The following is a 21,094-nucleotide window of genomic DNA, read 5'->3' on the forward strand; positions in this document are numbered from 1 at the left end:
ATCAATTTTTTTATATAGCGCCAAATCACAACAAACAGTTGCCCCAAGGCGCTTTATATTGTAAGGCAAGGCCATACAATAATTATGTAAAACCCCAACGGTCAAAACGACCCCCTGTGAGCAAGCACTTGGCTACAGTGAGAAGGAAAGACTCCCTTTTAACAGGAAGAAACCTCCAGCAGAACCAGGCTCAGGGAGGGGCAGTCTTCTGCTGGGACTGGTTGGGGCTGAGGGAGAGAACCAGGAAAAAGACATGCTGTGGAGGGGAGCAGAGATAGATCACTAATGATTAAATGCAGAGTGGTGCATACAGAGCAAAAAGAGAAAGAAACAGTGCATCATGGGAACCCCCCAGCAGTCTACGTCTATAGCAGCATAACTAAGGGATGGTTCAGGGTCACCTGATCTAGCCCTAACTATAAGCTTTAGCAAAAAGGAAAGTTTTAAGCCTAATCTTAAAAGTAGAGAGGGTGTCTGTCTCCCTGATCTGAATTGGGAGCTGGTTCCACAGGAGAGGAGCCTGAAAGCTGAAGGCTCTGCCTCCCATTCTACTCTTACAAACCCTAGGAACTACAAGTAAGCCTGCAGTCTGAGAGCAAAGCGCTCTATTGGGGTGATATGGTACTACGAGGTCCCTAAGATAAGATGGGACCTGATTATTCAAAACCTTATAAGTAAGAAGAAGAATTTTAAATTCTATTCTAGAATTAACAGGAAGCCAATGAAGAGAGGCCAATATGGGTGAGATATGCTCTCTCCTTCTAGTCCCCATCAGTACTCTAGCTGCAGCATTTTGAATTAACTGAAGACTTTTTAGGCAACTTTTAGGACAACCTGATAATAATGAATTAAAATAGTCCAGCCTAGAGGAAATAAATGCATGAATTAGTTTTTCAGCATCACTCTGAGACAAGACCTTTCTGATTTTAGAGATATTGCGTAAATGCAAAAAAGCAGTCCTACATATTTGTTTAATATGCGCTTTGAATGACATATCCTGATCAAAAATGACTCCAAGATTTCTCACAGTATTACTAGAGGTCAGGGTAATGCCATCCAGAGTAAGGATCTGGTTAGACACCATGTTTCTAAGATTTGTGGGGCCAAGTACAATAACTTCAGTTTTATCTGAGTTTAAAAGCAGGAAATTAGAGGTCATCCATGTCTTTATGTCTATAAGACAATCCTGCAGTTTAGCTAATTGGTGTGTGTCCTCTGGCTTCATGGATAGATAAAGCTGGGTATCATCTGCGTAACAATGAAAATTTAAGCAATACCGTCTAATAATACTACCTAAGGGAAGCATGTATAAAGTGAATAAAATTGGTCCTAGCACAGAACCTTGTGGAACTCCATAATTAACTTTAGTCTGTGAAGAAGATTCCCCATTTACATGAACAAATTGTAATCTATTAGACAAATATGATTCAAACCACCGCAGCGCAGTGCCTTTAATACCTACAGCATGCTCTAATCTCTGTAATAAAATTTTATGGTCAACAGTATCAAAAGCAGCACTGAGGTCTAACAGAACAAGCACAGAGATGAGTCCACTGTCCGAGGCCATAAGAAGATCATTTGTAACCTTCACTAATGCTGTTTCTGTACTATGATGAATTCTAAAACCTGACTGAAACTCTTCAAATAGACCATTCCTATGCAGATGATCAGTTAGCTGTTTTACAACTACCCTTTCAAGAATTTTTGAGAGAAAAGGAAGGTTGGAGATTGGCCTATAATTAGCTAAGATAGCTGGGTCAAGCGATGGCTTTTTAAGTAATGGTTTAATTACTGCCACCTTAAAAGCCTGTGGTACATAGCCAACTAATAAAGATAGATTGATCATATTTAAGATTGAAGCATTAAATAATGGTAGGGCTTCCTTGAGCAGCCTGGTAGGAATGGGGTCTAATAAACATGTTGATGGTTTGGATGAAGTAACTAATGAAAATAACTCAGACAGAACAATCGAAGAGAAAGAGTCTAACCAAATACCGGCATCACTGAAAGCAGCCAAAGATAACGATACGTCTTTGGGATGGTTATGAGTAATTTTTTCTCTAATAGTTAAAATTTTGTTAGCAAAGAAAGTCATGAAGTCATTACTAGTTAAAGTTAATGGAATACTCAGCTCAATAGAGCTCTGACTCTTTGTCAGCCTGGCTACAGTGCTGAAAAGAAACCTGGGGTTGTTCTTATTTTCTTCAATTAGTGATGAGTAGAAAGATGTCCTAGCTTTACGGAGGGCTTTTTTATAGAGCAACAGACTCTTTTTCCAGGCTAAGTGAAGATCTTCTAAATTAGTGAGACGCCATTTCCTCTCCAACTTACGGGTTATCTGCTTTAAGCTACGAGTTTGTGAGTTATACCACGGAGTCAGGCACTTCTGATTTAAAGCTCTCTTTTTCAGAGGAGCTACAGCATCCAAAGTTGTCTTCAATGAGGATGTAAAACTATTGACGAGATACTCTATCTCACTTACAGAGTTTAGGTAGCTACTCTGCACTGTGTTGGTATATGGCATTAGAGAACATAAAGAAGGAATCATATCCTTAAACCTAGTTACAGCGCTTTCTGAAAGACTTCTAGTGTAATGAATCTTATTCCCCACTGCTGGGTAGTCCATCAGAGTAAATGTAAATGTTATTAAGAAATGATCAGACAGAAGGGAGTTTTCAGGGAATACTGTTAAGTCTTCTATTTCCATACCATAAGTCAGAACAAGATCTAAGATATGATTAAAGTGGTGGGTGGACTCATTTACTTTTTGAGCAAAGCCAATAGAGTCTAATAATAGATTAAATGCAGTGTTGAGGCTGTCATTCTCAGCATCTGTGTGGATGTTAAAATCGCCCACTATAATTATCTTATCTGAGCTAAGCACTAAGTCAGACAAAAGGTCTGAAAATTCACAGAGAAACTCACAGTAACGACCAGGTGGACGATAGATAATAACAAATAAAACTGGTTTTTGGGACTTCCAATTTGGATGGACAAGACTAAGAGTCAAGCTTTCAAATGAATTAAGCTCTGTCTGGGTTTTGATTAATTAATAAGCTGGAATGGAAGATTGCTGCTAATCCTCCGCCCCGGCCCGTGCTACGAGCATTCTGGCAGTTAGTGTGACTCGGGGGTGTTGACTCATTTAAACTAACATATTCATCCTGCTGTAACCAGGTTTCTGTTAGGCAGAATAAATCAATACGTTGATCAATTATTATATCATTTACCAACAGGGACTTAGAAGAGAGAGACCTAATGTTTCTATCCTTTGGCCGAACTAGGCCTGACCCATTGGGTCCTGTCGGGCCCGGGTTTGGTATCCACCTTCTAGAGGGCATCAGGTCCTCCTTAGCCCGCATTCTGGAGAACCATTCCTCTGATGTGTTTTGGATGAAAATGCACCTAATGCTTTGGACCCCCATGGCGACAGAAGAGCTCAGAGTTCCCGCTTAGTCACACAAGATTTATGTACCACTGTCTGCGTGGGTTCCCTCCAGGTGCTCCGGCTTCCTCCCACATCCAAAGACTTGCAGGTTTGGTGAATTCGAAACTTTAAACTGTCCGTAGGTGTGCGCTTGGGTGAGAATGTGTTTGTTTGTCTATGTCGCCCTGCAACAGACTAGCGTCGTGTCCAGGGTGTACCCCACCTCATGCGCTATGACTGCTGGGATAGGCTCCAGCCTCCCATGACCCTTAATTGGAGTAACCAGTTGAAGATGAGGGAGTGAGTGGGCAAACTCAAAAGTAATTTCAGCTGTACATTTAGTCAGACCAGGACACAACCTTTGCTGGTACAAAATGTCAGTTCCTGAAAGTGTTAAGGGTACTATGGCACAGGGCTGTGACCGCGTGTAAACGGAAATGACAAGGGAAATTGCTTGATTTTCCGCGACATTCACTGAGTGGTGCTCTTCGCTCGCAGGGTGTCACAAGCATCACATCTGGATTTCGAACTGTTCAAAGTTGGTGAGGTGACAAGGCTCCTCCCAGTATGCTCCCCAGAGCCATAACTGGTGTTGTGAGATCTTCTGAATGCACTTGCTGGGAGTCCCAACATGAGGAATTCATGAGAGAACTGTGAGAAGGCTGGGCCACAGAAGCTGCTGGGGAGCACGCCACAGTAGTGGAGATGATAGGAGAAGAACAGCCAGTTCTGGAAGTTGCCAAGCTTCTGCTGGCCTGGCTGCAGTTGCAGCAGGCTTTCAGGACTCCTGTACAGACTTTCTTGACTCATGCATTTAATGTGCTCTTAATTTTATTTTTCTATTGAGGAGCACAATTCTGCTGAAGCAGAGCGCAGTTGCCAGTTTTTGTTTTGTGTTTGTTGACTCCTCCCACTCGGGATGTGAACTCATAACCTCTGGCATGGGAGGCAGAGGCTCTGATGATGTGGTGAAAAACGCATCATCTGGTCTGAGTGACAAGCAGATGCAGATCTGTGGAGACCAAAGTGAAAAAAAAAGGAACAGCCAAAGAGACTTACAATGTTGCTGCTGAATCAAATCAAATCAAAGGACACACAGCTCAGAAGTGCTGCTGGAAATCATTGTGTCACAGAGAAGAGGCTGGTCTAGTGCATGGATCTCAGAGCCGAGGACGAAGGGTAATATAAGCGGAGATTGTATACTGGTGAAGAGGACAGCAAATCTAGCAGGAACCTGACTCTACAAGTTGGTGAGTGCGTCATCCACACTTTCTTTCCAGTGCCCCACCCCCACCCCCCACCCCCAGAGCTATGCCAGGCTGTATCATTTTATTATTATTTTATTTTGTCCTTACTGGGTACAGTGGGGGAATTGTCACAGTCTATTTACATGGATAATAGGCAGCCTGCTCTGTGTAAGTCTGATCCCATCAGAAGCTAAGCAGTGCAGCACCTGGTTAGTACTTGGATGGGAGACCTCTTTGGAACACCAGCAGCTGTGTGTGTTTCTCCAGGTTACACTGGAGTTGTGTCAGGAAGGGCATCCGGTGTAAAACTTGCGCCATATGCCAATGTGGATCTGGCTGTATCCGCTGTGGTGACTCTGAATGAAACAGAAGCAGCTGAATGGACAACAACAACAACATTCACACGGATAACAGAAGGAGAATAAGAGCTAAACACTTTGTGCATAAACTTGTCATATTTCAAATGTGAGTGGTCACTTCAGTGATATACCAACTGCAAAACTGTCACTCATTCATGTGTTTGGTTGCTAATTCGCATCTCCAATTGCTCTCTGACAGTTGCAGCCCAGTGAGATACTGTCCTAAACCATAAAGAACAAGAATCCCTAAAAATGAGTTCTTCATCATAAACACCACTTCTGCAAAGCATTTTGATGGTGCTTAGAAAAAGCAAATCAAGAAAAGGCATTGCAGAGTTATCTTACACCCTGAACTATCTTACACCAGTTGGGCATTATGTTTTTGCTTGTGCCAAAATCACACCAAAATTGGGATGTGCATTGTATTGTGAGATGTGACCTGCTCACTTGGAATGTAGTTGAGCCTTGTTTGATCACCTCACAGAGAAGTACATCACAAAATAAAAATAAAAAAGTGTGAGTGTGCCATGAATAGAGTATGCTGCCTGGGGCAGGAGTTGGGGCAGGGTGTAATTCAGCAGGGTACAGGCTAAAGTATGGGCAACTGGCCAGGATATTTAAGCAGCAGCGACAACAACAACAGAACTGAGCAGATTTCTCATCTTTACCTCATCTTACAGGATTTTTTTGTAGAAAAAATTCCAACATTGCAATATTTTGATGCATACTGTGTGGGGGGATCATGGTTCCCATTTTCGGTTCTGTTCTTTTTTAATATGTATATGTCATGGACATGAATGAGCAAAGCTCTTCAGCATCTCACCATGTCATTTAGGTCCTTCAGGCTTTTTCTGAGTAAATGCTTCAGGGGGGCATTAGCATGGCAAAAACCTTTCAGCTTAGCATTTTTCTTTATTTGCCTCTCACGTGCCTGGAAGCTCCTCACCATCTAACCATGTCATTTAGGTCCTTCAGATATTTTTTCAATAAAAAGGTTCTTTGGAGCATGAGCATAAAACCTTTCAGCTTCTTTGGACTTTATTTACATAAACTATGAAGAAATACAAAAGTTACTTTCACTAAAACATCAAATCTAGTCTTGCGTCTCAGATGTACTTTCTGGCAACTTGTAACTGAACATTCAGGTCTTCTTTTTAAGAAAATCCTCCTTTACACCACTTCATCGGGAAGCTGAATTTTAGATTTTTAATAAATTTATATCAAGTTTTAGATATTTGCTTTCAGTTTGAGTTTACGGAAGATAACTTTAGATTTATTTATTTATTTGTATTTGAAATGGCATAAATAAATTAAAATGTGTGAAATGCCAAGTGTTGCAATACTTTGGAGTACAGTTGAGAAACACTCCGTGGCATGTGTATTTTTAAGTGAAATGCATCCATCATCCTGGTGTCACTCAGAGAGCAAAATTAAGAGGTTATTTAAGTCCTAAAGACAGCAAAATTAAGAGGCTATTTAATTAACAGCTGCCTGTCCATTTAAAAATCACTGGAGACACACACATATATAAGACAACCTGAATTAAAGGAGAAATGCCGCTTTTAACAACCTGGACCTCATTTCTGGCATAAAAGAGGCCGTTTACTCACCAATATAACTTTGATGTCATTATTAGTCCATTTTTCTTCTTCTGCTAAGGTGGATTACTAAGGTACACTACTAAGGTACACAACACCAACTACTGGACAGGAGGATCTAGCAGTCAATGTGACTCATTGATTTCAAAATGCAGCTCTTTCCAACCAGACGTGCGCTGCCGTGACATGTCAATCATCTGTGTCCAATCAGATTTCAGGGGAGTTCAGCACAACCCTGGCCTCTGCTCTAGCTCCACCCTTGCAAGGAAGTGTTCAACATTTAACATTTCCTGTTTTACTGCAGACTCAAAATTTGCACTTCCTGTTTCAGTGTGAACTTTCCACCGAGTTCCCGCAAGATTCCACGGGACCTCGTCTGTCAATCCTTGAAGTGTTTGACATTTGACATTTCCTGTTTCACTGTGGACTCAATTTGGCACTTCCTGTTTGGGACTCCCAGTACCATGAGGTAGCTTCGCGACGGTTCGCTTGTATTATTTTGTTGTCCTGGCCTGTTTCTGTGTTTATTACTGTATTTTCAGAGTATAGGTCACACTGGAGGACACCATTTTTCTGGATCATCAACTCTTTAATTTGGGATCTCTGTGCATTGTTTTACTGTACTTGTTATTATTGGCATTTATTATTTTATTACAGTTTATGTTGTTCAGTGCTTTGTTTCCAGAGAAAGTCTGATATAAATAGTAAAGTTAGGCCCTTTGGCTGATCCCTTGTGTGCACTCGGGGTCGCCACAGCAAATCCAAGCTGAATCTGCATGTTGAATTAGCACATGTTTTATAGCAGGTACCCTTTCTGATGCAACTCCACATTTCATGGAGAAATGTGGCAGGAGTGGGGTTTGAATCAGGAACCTTCCACACTGAAACCAAGTGCACTAATCGCTTGGCCACCACCCCTGCTCTGATATAAATAGTCATTATGATTATTATTATAATAACAAATGAATGATGTTTCAGTATATAAGTTGGAGCACCTACAAAACTAGTAAAAAAATAATGTGACTTATACTCCAGGAAATACGGCATGTGTCACATTTAGTATTTTTCTCCTGTCGCTTTTACTCCTAGTGCTTTTATTCTGATGTTCACTGTGTAACTTTACTTCCAGGTTTTGAGATTCCATGGTCATGTTCCTCTGTACTTCTGCATGTAATTGTTCTTTTATTTATATTAGTGCTGTAAAAATTCTCACTGATCATCAAGCTGACCCAGATTCCACCCAGATTTTTTGTGGCACATGGAAGCTCAGTGGTTAACACGCTTGCCTCACAGCAAGAAGGTCTGAGGTTTGATTTTGTGCATGTCCAGTTCTGTGTGGAGTTTCCGTGTTCTTCCACCAGCCACTCTGGTTTCCTCCCACCATCAAAAATATGCACGCTGGGGTCTGCTCCTTTCTCCATTCCTGACGAAGACAGCATCTCAGTGTCTGGAGTTGGTCTGCACACTGGACTGCAACTATCCACTGCCCCTAGTGGTTGGACTGTGGCAAACTCTAATTGTGATGGTTACACGTATGTGGAGGACAGATTTTGGTTGAACACCCAATGGCAATAAAGGCCCTTCTTCTTCATGTCCTTCTTCTTATTCCTCTTCTTCCTTTCTGTTTCCCAGTGCCTTCTCTGTGTTTTTGATTACCTTTTTACTGACCTTGCTGCAATTTCTATGATATATTGCTTCAAGAACACAGAAATTTGACAGCTGTATCAGCTCTTTTACTATTATTTCTTCAATCAAGGAGATTATGTTAACCATTTTCTCTCTTTTTTTAAGAAACACACGCACACACATATGTATTTGTGTGTATATATATGAAAATCACTGCTAAGATATCAGGAACAAAATATCAACAGAAATAATGTAAACTGAGGACTGCTGGACTAAGGTAGGTCTGAGTACCCTTCACAAGTTTAATTTAGCAGTCTTTTCTTGTCCAATACGTACACATTGCAGGGAGGTGCTCCTTCTCCTTGGGGGGCACAGAACTCCTTTTCCTCCAGCTGTGGACACTGTGTTCTGCCACCAACCGGGACCTGGATCACTTGTCGTGTCCGAGTGTGCACGCCCTTGGAGCTGGAGCAATCCTTAGAGCAAGCTGACCACTCTGTCCATTCTGTCACCTCACAGGCTTCGGGAATTACACAGGCCTGGTAGGTCACTGGCAAAGTCTCTTGAGAACACAGGCTGCAGATGAAAAAACAAGAAACCACAAACCAGGATGAAACATGCATACTGGTGTCAACTGTGGAACTGTTACAGTGGGAAAAATATTGTTCTTGTTTTCTCAAGGTTTTGCCTGTATTGAAAAAAATAGATGCAATCACAAAGTATTCTTTTAAAAACTTTGTATTGATTAATTAGAACACTGTGATCACATCTGGTAACCTCTAGGTGAGCCATTCTCAAAGTACTGAAAATCTTCAGCAGCCCACCACAATCTTTAATCAGAATTTTGAACAACGCACAACATTAAGGGCCCCTTCACACATACCACAAATAAGTGGGAATCAGGGCGAATCACAGCAAAACAGCCTGAATGAGCGAACCATGAAAACATCGAGCCAACGTTGGGAGGGACACATGCTCAGGTGCGTGCACAAAACCGTCACAGCGGGAACACCGTGTGAGCAGCTGCAGCGTGTGGAAACACATCGTGCATCAGAACGCTGCTGCTCGTCTTCTTTGAGGAAAGAAAAAGTCCAACCACATTCCGCCGGTCTTGGCTAGTGTTCAATGGTTTCCACAATGAAACCAGTGTACGCAACGCAACTGGTTAGACCTCCCCTTGTGTTCAGGGAAGAAGCTCATCAGCAAACCTACCTGCAGAGGTGATTGGTTGCAAGGAAAGCCTGCACGGTCTTGGCCCTCGTTGCTCACCACTGGGTTAGATCTTACTTGTGTGAAGCACCTTAAGGCAGCTTTGTTGTGATTTGGTGCTATATAAACTAAATAAATTGAAATAAATTGAAAATCGTTAGCTGGCTCATGATAAGGTTAATTACTGATATTACCTATGGCTTTCTTTTGTCATAAAAATATGGAATTGGTATTTGTTTCATATGTGTTTCCCCAAACCTCAATCCAATATTTCATATATTGAACAAGTGATGAATAACATAAAGTAATTAGTAAATATTGAGAGAGGAAATCTTGTGCTTTATACAGAATTGCAATGGCTTTAGACATGACAGCAAGAGGGTGCATGAGGTTCAGAAACTATTGAAAGACGGTCTAGAGCCTATCGATCAATGTCAGTTATCAGGTCGGTTGAAGTTATGGTGTTTCAAGTTTGGGTTAATGCCCAGGTTACTGTGGCCGCTGATGGTCTATGAGATCGGTTTTACATATGTTGAAAGAATGGAAAGACGGATCTCAGTACAGATAAGGAAATGGCTTGGTGTGCCCAATTGTTTGACCAACATCAGTTTCTATGGTCACAAGGCTAAACTATCCTTGCCATTTACAGCTTTGTCTGAAGAATTCAAAGTTGAAAGAGTCGGTTGTTGATTAGAACAGGTGTCAAGTGGTCTGCATCAAGTGAAGTGGACAAGATGGAATCGAGATTGAAGCATAAGGACATAGTTGGTGTTGTTCAAACTGGGCGTGCTGGGATCGGTGTGATGATGTAGAGGCGGAGCAGACTGGGATCAGTTCTTCACTTCCGCTACGGATGCCGAAAAGAGGAGTCTGGTTGCTTAAGAAATCCGTTTGAATGAAGATCAGAAGAGGTTAGCACGAGCAGCAGGTATGGTGCAGCAGGGACAGTGGACATCATGGGAAGATACTGAACCTAGGAAGCTGTCCTGGAAAGAGATTTGGGGAATGGAAGAATTGACCCTGAGTTTTCTGATTAGTTCGACATATGATGTGCTGCCTTCACCCCACAACCTAAAGAAGTGGCACAAGTCATCGAATGATAAGTGTGTTTGCGGGAAAGTTGGCTCACTGAGGCACGTGGTTGGCAGGCTATCTGGTTGTAAGAGAGCATTGGATTCCGGACGGTATACTCAGAGGTATAATCAGGTTCTGGGGGCAATTTCAGGTGGCCTTAGAGAAGTGATTGTTAAAGTTAACTCTATCACTGAAATTGCAGATGCCAGAGTTGATGTTCCATTTGTGAAGGAAGGCTTCAGGTCAAAGTCTGCAAGTTTGAAGACCACTTGGAAAGGAATCTTGTCCTGTGCAAATGACTGGAAGTGTGAGGTTGATACTGGTGACCAAATGGTTTTCCCTGTAAGTGCAGCAACGACGAATCAGCATCCAGACCTGCTTGTGTAGTCAGAAGAGAAGAAAATAATGGTGTTGGGCGAGTTGAGTAGAGCATGCCATAGGTATTAAAGGCACTGCGCTGCGGTGGTTTGAATCATATTTATTTAATAGATTACAATTTGTTCATGTAAATGGGGAATCTTCTTCACAGACTAAGGTTTATTATGGAGTTCCACAAGGTTCTGTGCTAGGTGTTGTGTGTTGGGGGGGGTTTGGCTGGACAAGGTTGGGTTGTTTTGTGTTTATTTTCCTTCCCAGGTGATTTGGCGCTGTTCTCTGAGGAAAATGTGCTGCAGAGTCTCTCTCCTCTGTTACGATGATTGGCTGCACCTGTTGCATTCTCATGCGGCTCTCTATCAGGACAATCCACGACACCTGTGATGTTCACGTGCAGATCTGAGGACTTCCAGCTGGTACCAATGTAGTGATGAAGAACTACATTTAAACCAGCAGTGAGTTGCATAAGATTGCCAGAGAATACGACCTTGTGATGACCGTGTGGGGACGCTGAGGGCCGTTTCAGAGTCTGACATCGCGCCTGTGAAGGAGGACGAGGGTGAGAGGCAAACGTTGTCAGCACACGACAGAGGTGAATATTCTGAAAAGTTTATCCGTGAATGTAAATTGGCGTTTATACGCAGCTATAAGTAATTATTGGTGAAAATTGTTTGGCGTGCTCCTCATGGCAGTGGTGTGCGGATTAATGATCCTCCACTAGTTGTGAGCAGCAGCCTCTTTGAACTAAGTTTGAAACCAGACCTAAACGTGTAGCTGATAAGTTTGCCTCTAAACAATATTTCGTAGTAATAAGTGTTGAATAATCTCATCTCTGTTCCTCCTTCGCAGAGTACAGTCTGGGAAAGTCACCTGGGGGGGGTGTTGGCGGAACTCCTGAGTCCTGAACGTTCGGACTCCGACTGTTGAGACGCTAAGAGAGCGCGCCGCCTTTTCACCTCACCAGAACTTAAATTATTTAGTATTTCATGTATAGCACAAAGGGAGAAAAATAAATGTTTTCTTTTTGGAACTGCTTCTGATTATTTCATGCTGGGTTCAGTCAGATACTGGACCGCTCCTCAATCCACGTCTTACCCATAACACTAGGACCAGTTTTATTCACTTTATACATGCTTCCCTTAGGCAGTATTATTAGACAGCATTGCTTAAATTTTCATTGTTACGCAGATTAATCAATCAATCAATCAATTTTATTTATATAGCGCCAAATCACAACAAACAGTTGCCCCAAGGCGCTTTATATTGTAAGGCAAGGCCATACAATAATTACGTAAAAACCCCAACGGTCAAAACGACCCCCTGTGAGCAAGCACTTGGCGACAGTGGGAAGGAAAAACTCCCTTTTAACAGGAAGAAACCTCCAGCAGAACCAGGCTCAGGGAGGGGCAGTCTTCTGCTGGGACTGGTTGGGGCTGATGATACCCAGCTTTATCTATCCATGAAGCCAGAGGACACACACCAATTAGCTAAACTGCAGGATTGTCTTACAGACAGATCCTTACTCTGGATGGCATTACCCTGACCTCTAGTAATACTGTGAGAAATCTTGGAGTCATTTTTGATCAGGATATGTCCTTCAATGCGCATATTAAGCAAATATGTAGGACTGCTTTTTTGCATTTGCGCAATATCTCTAAAATTAGAAAGGTCTTGTCTCAGAGTGATGCTGAAAAACTAATTCATGCATTTATTTCCTCTAGGCTGGACTATTGTAATTCATTATTTTCAGGTTGTCCTAAAAGTTCCCTGAAAAGCCTTCAGGTAATTCAAAATGCTGCAGCTAGAGTACTGACAGGGACTAGAAGGAGAGAGCATATCTCACCCATATTGGCCTCTCTTCATTGGCTTCCTGTTAATTCTAGAATAGAATTTAAAATTCTTCTTCTTACTTATAAGGTTTTGAATAATCAGGTCCCATCTTATCTTAGGGACCTCATAGTACCATATCACCCCAATAGAGCACTTCGCTCTCAGACTGGAGGTTTCTTCCTGTTAAAAGGGAGTTTTTTCTTCCCACTGTCGCCAAGTGCTTGCTCACAGGGGGTCGTTTTGACAGTTGGGGTTTTTCTGTAATTATTGTATGGCTTTGCCTTGCAATATGAAGCGCTGTATAAATGAAATTGATTTGATTTGATTTGATTTATCTAATTACAACTTGGCTTTCTTTTTTTTTTTTGAAAAAGCCTGTTTTTACCAATAAAAAGAAGGAATATTTTACAAAAGCACATTTATCTATAAACACCAACACACGACACACCTAACATTAACGTGTTGGTTTACATAATGAATGACTCAACCAATCAGTGTTTAGCGGAGGCACATTTAACCAGAAGCCTTTGCAATCTGTCTGTGTTTGTTACAAAACTTCAGAATTAGTGCATTATTCAATATTAAAATATATATGTTATATTTTAACTTTGTACAAATCACAGAATTGACATCTTATTCTATCAGTATTCATTTTATTTATACACCAAACCATAACTCAACATTGCTTTATTTTCCAAGACCTCCACCTGACGGGAGCGTTGCTATTGAGTAAAGACTTGAGCTTCATGGCTCCTCTCAGCTTGCTTCTGTGCTGGAAGCCATGTAGTAAACAAGAGCTTCCAGCAGTGGGCAAGATGTTCAAAGACAGAAGTGTGGGCTCATTGTTTGGGTCTGTTGTTGCTTTTGATACTACCAGAAGTGATCATGGTGTTAAAACTCAAATCCAGCTTGTTAGTAGTTGCAAATGTACCAGAGACCATACTGGAATTTTTTGGTTATCTGTAACTTCCGATACATTTTTGGGTGGTTTATCATTTTATCTTTATTAAAGATAACTTTTCAGTTATCTGATTATCTGTTATCAAAGTTAGTTTTTTGGTTATCTGTGCCCACCACTGATTTATCCATTGGAAAAGTATGATCTCTTGCTGGCGCGCCCAACTGGTCTATTGCAATTGACTGGTCGATCACAGGCTGAGTTATAATCAATCACATCAAAAAATCTGGACTCCTTGAGAGGATTTAGTACTGCTATAACAGACTGATGCAGAAGGTGGCAGCAATGCACCAGTAAGTGTCACGATTTAGCCCGATTTGTGCTTTGATTCGGTTTTTTCCCCCTTTCTTTTCCCCTTCACGTTCCCCAGCTTTGATGTATTAGTGTTTATTTTCATCATGTGTTTATTCTCTGTTCTATTATGCATTGCCATTTTGTTTCTTTGCTACTTTTCATGCTTTGGTCATAGTTCAGTTCCATTCTATCTTTGTTCTGTTAGTTTGTGTTTTCATTTTTATCATGAGTTTATCACTTGTTTATTTAGGTCCTTTCATTAGTAATATTATCTGTTGTGCTTTAATGTCGGGTTTTGTTTTCTGTTATCTTGTAGTCTCTGTTTTACTTAGAATTTATTTTATCACTTTGTTTTCTTCGTCAGTTCCAGTTTAGTTGTGCTTTAGTGTTTATTTTCTTATTGCTCTCTGACTTGTTCTTATATAGTTTTCTTGAATACTTACTATCTAATGGTTGCTTTTTAGTTCTCATATTCATGTTCGGTTCCTAGTAATTTATTATTCTGCCCTCGCTTTCAGTTTGCTCCTTGTGGTCTGTTTTCCCTCATCCCATCTGATTATGTTCTCACTCCATCACTGCACCTGCCTTGTGTCTGTGTCTCTCACTTATGCTGTCTGCTTTGTATTTTCCTTCACTCATGCTCCTGCAACTGTTCACGTGTCTTTGTCTCTTGCATCACTCCACTTTGTGCATTCCCTTCCTTACTATCTTGCACCATGTATAATCTTTGTCCTCCAGCCACGCCCCTTTCTAGATTGTTCTCCTCACCTGCACCTTGTTACCTAATCAACCCCTACTTATTTAAACTCCTTCCTGCCACCACACCTCTACCACTTTGTCATCTTTTGTACACATTCCAGCCTTTGTATTCAGTCCTGTTTCACCTTGTCTTGTACTGTATTCTGCTCTGTGTCTTTTTCCTCATCCCAGATGATTGTGTTTGCTCATGCCACCGACCGCTGCTTGATTATGACTGCGTATCTGCCTGAGCCTGTTTGTACCTCTGCTCCGCTGCTTGATTACCTGTGCACCGAACCTAAGCCTGGAATAAAGAAGATGATTTCTCTTACATCAAAGCCACTTCGGGTGCCTGGCCGCCACCTGGCCTGACAGTACAAACTGGCCAGAACATGGTCTTTGTAGGCTCCAACCCATCTACAAACACTTTCGCCACAAATCAGGACATTGAGGCAATTAAGTAGATTTTTTTCTGACCTCTCCTTTTTTATATACAAGTACTTCCATGACTGCTATGCTCCCAGGGAGAAGTTTGAAGAAACTTCCTGATTGGATGAGGCACCCTGAAACGCACCTGCCGACTGCTGACGATGAGTTGGACTGGGTCGACTTGGAAGAGGATGATTTTTCTGAGTTGGAGCAGACAGACTTAGTTTTTTGAATATCAAGACTGCCACAGTCAGTGGAGCAAACAATACATTTTCTCAGCTCTCAATCAGATTTTTCTAGTCAAGCCTGAGCTGATAACCACTTTCCCTAAGCTTGTGAACATTATGACGCACTTTAAGCAGGGCTGGCTTCCTCCCTGAGCTTACTGCCACCTGTTGTGAGGAACCACGCATAATCACGATTTCAGACGCCGCCATCGCTCCACCCTGGCACGCAGCAGCACAGACACCGGTCGCTTCTCTCCTACCTGTCAATCCAGAAATGCACCCAGTGAGGCTGGTCTTGCTCCGGGAACCACCTAAACCTGCTCCACGGAGGAACCAAATGGCTTCCACGGTCACACCTCTGGATCCAGCAGAGCTGCTTGCCCCGGACGCAAGTGCTTTGGTGCATCAGCTCCAGGAAGCTCCGTTCCCGGCACCTTGGAAATCCTGAGCTTTCACGCTTAATCCTCCAGCACCTGCTTCAGGGATTGCTTCACTGCTGGTCTCCAAAGCCTCCATTTTGCCCGACTTCTCACTGGTAACCACGCCCACCAGTCCATCAGGTAGGTCTGAGTCCTCGAAATTGCCACATCACCATCAGCAATCCCTTCCAGAAGGGACCTGCAAAGTCTGCTGTGGAAATCTCCACTGCATCTGCCACTCTTGCCAGTCCAGCCGCTTCCTCAACGGCATCAGCCAGCTCCACCTCTGCACGCACAGCGGTTGTCACACCGGCGACTCTACGCGGATCAGCAGCATCACCACGTCCAGTTGGTTCTATCTCAGAGGATACTGCCACAGCTCCTTCTGCGTTATCACCCAGATCAGATCTCACGGTGGCACCGGCTGATTCCATCTCTGCGCGCACCAGGACCGCCTCATCTTTACCTTCGTCTTCAGTCTGCTCCGCCTCTACGTCATCACCAGGTGACACCACTGCAATGAGCACCACAGAGGTGTCACCAGAGATGCCACTCTGTTCTGCAGCATCAGTGACGTCACCCGAGTCATCGCTGGCTGTAAAATCCATTTCCACCTCCGCTGTTTCTCCCTCAACAACCGATGGAAGAGCCTCCACATGCCCTGCTTCAGTAACGGCACCTGTGGATGTGGTCCACGTGCACATGCAGCCGAACAGTCCTGCCATCTCAGAACTTCCATGGTCCGCTCTTCCTGGAGGACGACTCCAGTGGACAGTGTTAAAAGAACGGTCAGTGATCTTTCTCTTTGTATCTGGTTTATGCTGATCTGTTTTCATGCCTGTGATTCTGTGGGAAATCTGTTAAAAGCACCATGTCAGATCCTGAGAGCATAGACATTATAATATAATATATAATAGAATAGAATATTATGATATACCCTAGACTGCAGACAGGTATTTTGCAAACACTGTAAACATATACATTGTTGGACTGATTTCCTACGGTGCATCCGCAAAGTATTCACAGCGCTTCACTTTTTCCACATTTTGTTATTTTACAGCCTTATTCTAAAATGGAAAAAAATCATTTTTTCCTCAACATTCTTCACACAATACCCCTTTAATGACAATGTGATAAAGGTTTTCTGAGATTTTTGCAAATTTATTAAAAATAAAAAAACTAAGGAGTCACGTGTACATAAGTATTCACAGCCTTTGCCGTGATTGGAGTCCACCTGGGGTAAATTCAGTTGGTTGGACATGATTTGGAAAGACACACACCTGTCTACATATAAGGTCCCACAGTTCCAGTGCATGGACCAGGAAGCAGAGTTGTAGTCTTACACACCTCTCTGCAGCTTCTCTCCCCCTGCCATCCCCTCATTACCCCATCCCCGTAGAGACGGTGCCTGCTCCCAGACCACCAATAACCAGCAAAAATCTATTTAAGCATAAAAATTCAAAAAGAAAAAATAATATAGCACCTTCAACTGCACCACAGACTAAAACAGTTAAATGTGGTCTATTAAACATTAGATCTCTCTCTTCTAAGTCCCTGTTAGTAAATGATGTAATAATTGATCAACATATTGATTTATTCTGCCTTACAGAAACCTGGTTACAGCAGGATGAATATGTTAGTTTAAATGAGTCAGCACCCACGAGTCACACTAACTGCCAGACCGCTCGTAGCACGGGCCGAGGGGGAGGATTAGCAGCAATCTTCCACTCCAGCTTATTAATTAATCAAAAACCCAGACAGAGCTTTAATACATTTGAAAGCTTGTCTCTTAGTCTTGTCCATCCAAATTGGAAGTCCCAAAAACCAGTTTTATTTGTTGTTATCTATCGTCCTCCTGGTCGTTACTGTGAGTTTCTCTGTGAATTTTCGGACCTTTTGTCTGACTTAGTGCTTAGCTCAGATAAGATAATTATAGTGGGCAATTTTAACATCCACATAGATGCTGAGAATGACAGCCTCAACACTGCATTTAATCTACTGTTAGACTCGATTGGCTTTGCTCAAAATGTAAATGAGTCCACCCACCACTTTAATCATACCTTAGATCTTGTTCTGACTTATGGTATGGAAATTGAAGACTTAACAGTATTCCCTGAAAACCCCCTTCTGTCTGATCATTTCTTAATAACATTTACATTTACTCTGATGGACTACCCAGCAGTGGGGAATAAGTTTCATTACAGTAGAAGTCTTTCAGAAAGCACTGTAACTAGGTTTAAGGATATGCTTCCTTCTTTATGTTCTCTAATGCCATATACCAACACAGTGCAGAGTAGCTACCTAAACTCTGTGAGTGAGATAGATTATCTCGTCAGTAGTTTTATATCCTCATTGAGGACAACTTTGGATGCTGTAGCTCCTCTGAAAAAGAGAGCCTTAAATCAGAAGTGCCTGACTCCGTGGTATAACTCACAAACTCGCAGCTTAAAGCAGATAACCCGCAAATTGGAGAGGAAATGGCGTCTCACTAATTTAGAAGATCTTCACTTAGCCTGGAAAAAGAGTCTGTTGCTCTATAAAAAAACCCTCCATATAGCTAGGACATCTTACTACTCATCACTAATTGAAGAAAATAAAAACAACCCCAGGTTTCTTTTCAGCACTGTAGCCAGGCTGACAAAGAGTCAGAGCTCTATTGAGCCGAGTATTCCTTTAACTTTAACTAGTAATGACTTCATGACTTTCTTTGCTAATAAAATTTTAACTATTAGAGAAAAAATGACTCATAACCATCCCAAAGATGTATCGTTATCTTTGGCTGCTTTCAGTGATGCCGGTAGTTGGTTAGACTCTTTCTCTCCGATTGTTCTGTCTGAGTTATTTTCATTAGTTACTTCCTCCAAACCATCAACATGTGTATTAGACCCCATTCCTACCAGGCTGCTCAAGGAAGCCCTACCATTAATTAATGCTTCGATCTTAAATGTGATCAATCTGTCTTTATTAGTTGGCTATGTACCACAGGCTTTTCAGGTGGCAGTAATTAAACCATTACTTAAAAAGCCATCACTTGACCCAGCTATCTTAGCTAATTATAGGCCAATCTCCAACCTTCCTTTTCTCTCAAAAATTCTTGAAAGGGTAGTTGTAAAACAGCTAACTGATCATCTGCAGAGGAATGGTCTATTTGAAGAGTTTCAGTCAGGGTTTAGAATTCATCATAGTACAGAAACAGCATTAGTGAAGGTTACAAATTATCTTCTTATGGCCTCAGACAGTGGACTCATCTCTGTGCTTGTTCTGTTAGACCTCAGTGCTGCTTTTGATACTGTTGACCATAAAATTTTATTACAGAGATTAGAGCATGCCATAGGTATTAAAGGCACTGCGCTGCAGTGGTTTGAATCATATTTATCTAATAGATTACAATTTGTTCATGTAAATGGGGAATCTTCTTCACTGACTAAGGTTAATTATGGAGTTCCACAAGGTTCTGTGCTAGGACCAATTTTATTCACTTTATACATGCTTCCCTTAGGCAGTATTATTAGACAGCATTGCTTAAATTTTCATTGTTACGCAGATGATACTCAGCTTTATCTATCCATGAAGCCAGAGGACACACTCCAATTAGCTAAACTGCAGGATTATCTTACAGACATAAAGACTTGGATGACCTCTAATTTCCTGCTTTTAAACTCAGATAAAACTGAAGTTATTGTACTTGGCCCCACAAATCTTAGAAACATGGTGTCTAACCGATTCCTTACTCTGGATGGCATTACCCTGACCTCTAGTACTACTGTGAGAAATCTTGGAGTCATTTTTGATCAGGATATGTCATTCAATGCGCATATTAAACAAATATGTAGGACTGCTTTTTTGCATTTACGCAATATCTCTAAAATTAGAAAGGTCTTGTCTCAGAGTGATGCTGAAAAACTAATTCATGCATTTATTTCCTCTAGGCTGGACTATTGTAATTCATTATTTTCAGGTTGTCCTAAAAGTTCCCTGAAAAGCCTTCAGTTAATTCAAAATGCTGCAGCTAGAGTACTGACAGGGACTAGAAGGAGAGAGCATATTTCACGCATATTGGCCTCTCTTCATTGGCTTCCTGTTAATTCCAGAATAGAATTTAAAATTCTTCTTACTTATAAGGTTTTGAATAATCAGGTCCCATCTTATCTTAGGGACCTCATAGTACCATATCACCCCAATAGAGCGCTTCGCTCTCAGACTGCAGGCTTACTTGTAGTTCCTAGGGTTTGTAAGCGTAGAATGGGAGGCAGAGCCTTCAGCTTTTAGGCTCCTCTCCTGTGGAACCAGCTCCCAATTCGGATCAGGGAGACAGACATCCTCTCTACTTTTAAGATGTGCCAAGTGCTTGCTCACAGAGGGTCGTTTTGACCGTTGGGGTTTTTCCGTAATTATTGTATGGCTTTGCCTTACAATATAAAGCGCCTTGGGGCAACTGTTTGTTGTGATTTGGCGCTATATAAATAAAATTGATTTGATTTGATATAGAGCAAAAACCAAGCATGAAGTCAAAGGAATTGTTTGTTGACCTCCTAGACAGGATTGTCTCGAGGTACAATTCTGGGGAAGAGTACAGCAACAATGCTTTGAAGGTCCCAGTAAATACAGTGGCCTCCATCATCTGAAAATGGAAGAAGTTCGGCTCCACCAGGACTCTTCCTAAAGCTGGCCACCCGTCTAAACTGAGCAATCGATGGAGAAGGGCCTTAGTCAGGGAGGTGAACAAGAACCTGATGGCACTCTGTCAGAGCTCCAGCATTCGTCTGTGGAGAGAAGAGAACCTTCCACAAGGACAACCATCTCTGCAGCAATCCACCAATCAGGCCTGTATGGTAGAGTGGCCATACAGAAGCCACTCCTTAGTGAAAGGCACATGGCAGCCCAGCTGGAGTTTGCCAAAAGGCACCTGAAGGACTCTCAGACAATAAAAAATATATTCTCTTATGAGAGAAAGATTAAGCTCTTTGGTGTGAATGCCAGGTGTCATGTTTGAAGGAAACCAGGCACCATTCCTACAGTGAAGCATGGTGGTGCCAGCAGCATCATGCTGTGGGGATGTTTTTCAGCAGCAGGAACTGAGGGACTAGTCAGGATTGAGGCAAAGATGAATGCAGCAAAAGATGAATGGTTGAAAACCTGCTCCAGAGCGCTCTTGACCTCAGACTGGTGCAATGGTTCATCTTTCAGCAGTACAATAACCCTAAGCACACAGCCAAGATATCAAAGGAGAGGCTTCAGGACAACTCTGTGAATGTCCTTGAGTGGCCCAGCCAGAGCCCAGAAA

At 42.0% G+C, this 21,094-nt stretch overlaps 1 protein-coding gene across 1 annotated transcript in view; it reads right to left on the reverse strand.

Moving 5' to 3' along the window:
* Window positions 1-21,094, reverse strand: part of LOC117501852 (thrombospondin type-1 domain-containing protein 7A-like) — a 316,378-nt gene that overhangs the window by 235,395 nt on the left and 59,889 nt on the right. Inside the window, exon 3 of the mRNA XM_034160813.1 lies at window positions 8,594-8,833. Within this exon, the coding sequence (XP_034016704.1) occupies window positions 8,594-8,833 (240 nt within the window). The remainder of the gene's footprint in view (window positions 1-8,593; window positions 8,834-21,094) is intronic.

Source organism: Thalassophryne amazonica, chromosome 20, assembly GCF_902500255.1.
Source record: "Thalassophryne amazonica chromosome 20, fThaAma1.1, whole genome shotgun sequence".
Taxonomy (NCBI): domain Eukaryota; kingdom Metazoa; phylum Chordata; class Actinopteri; order Batrachoidiformes; family Batrachoididae; genus Thalassophryne; species Thalassophryne amazonica.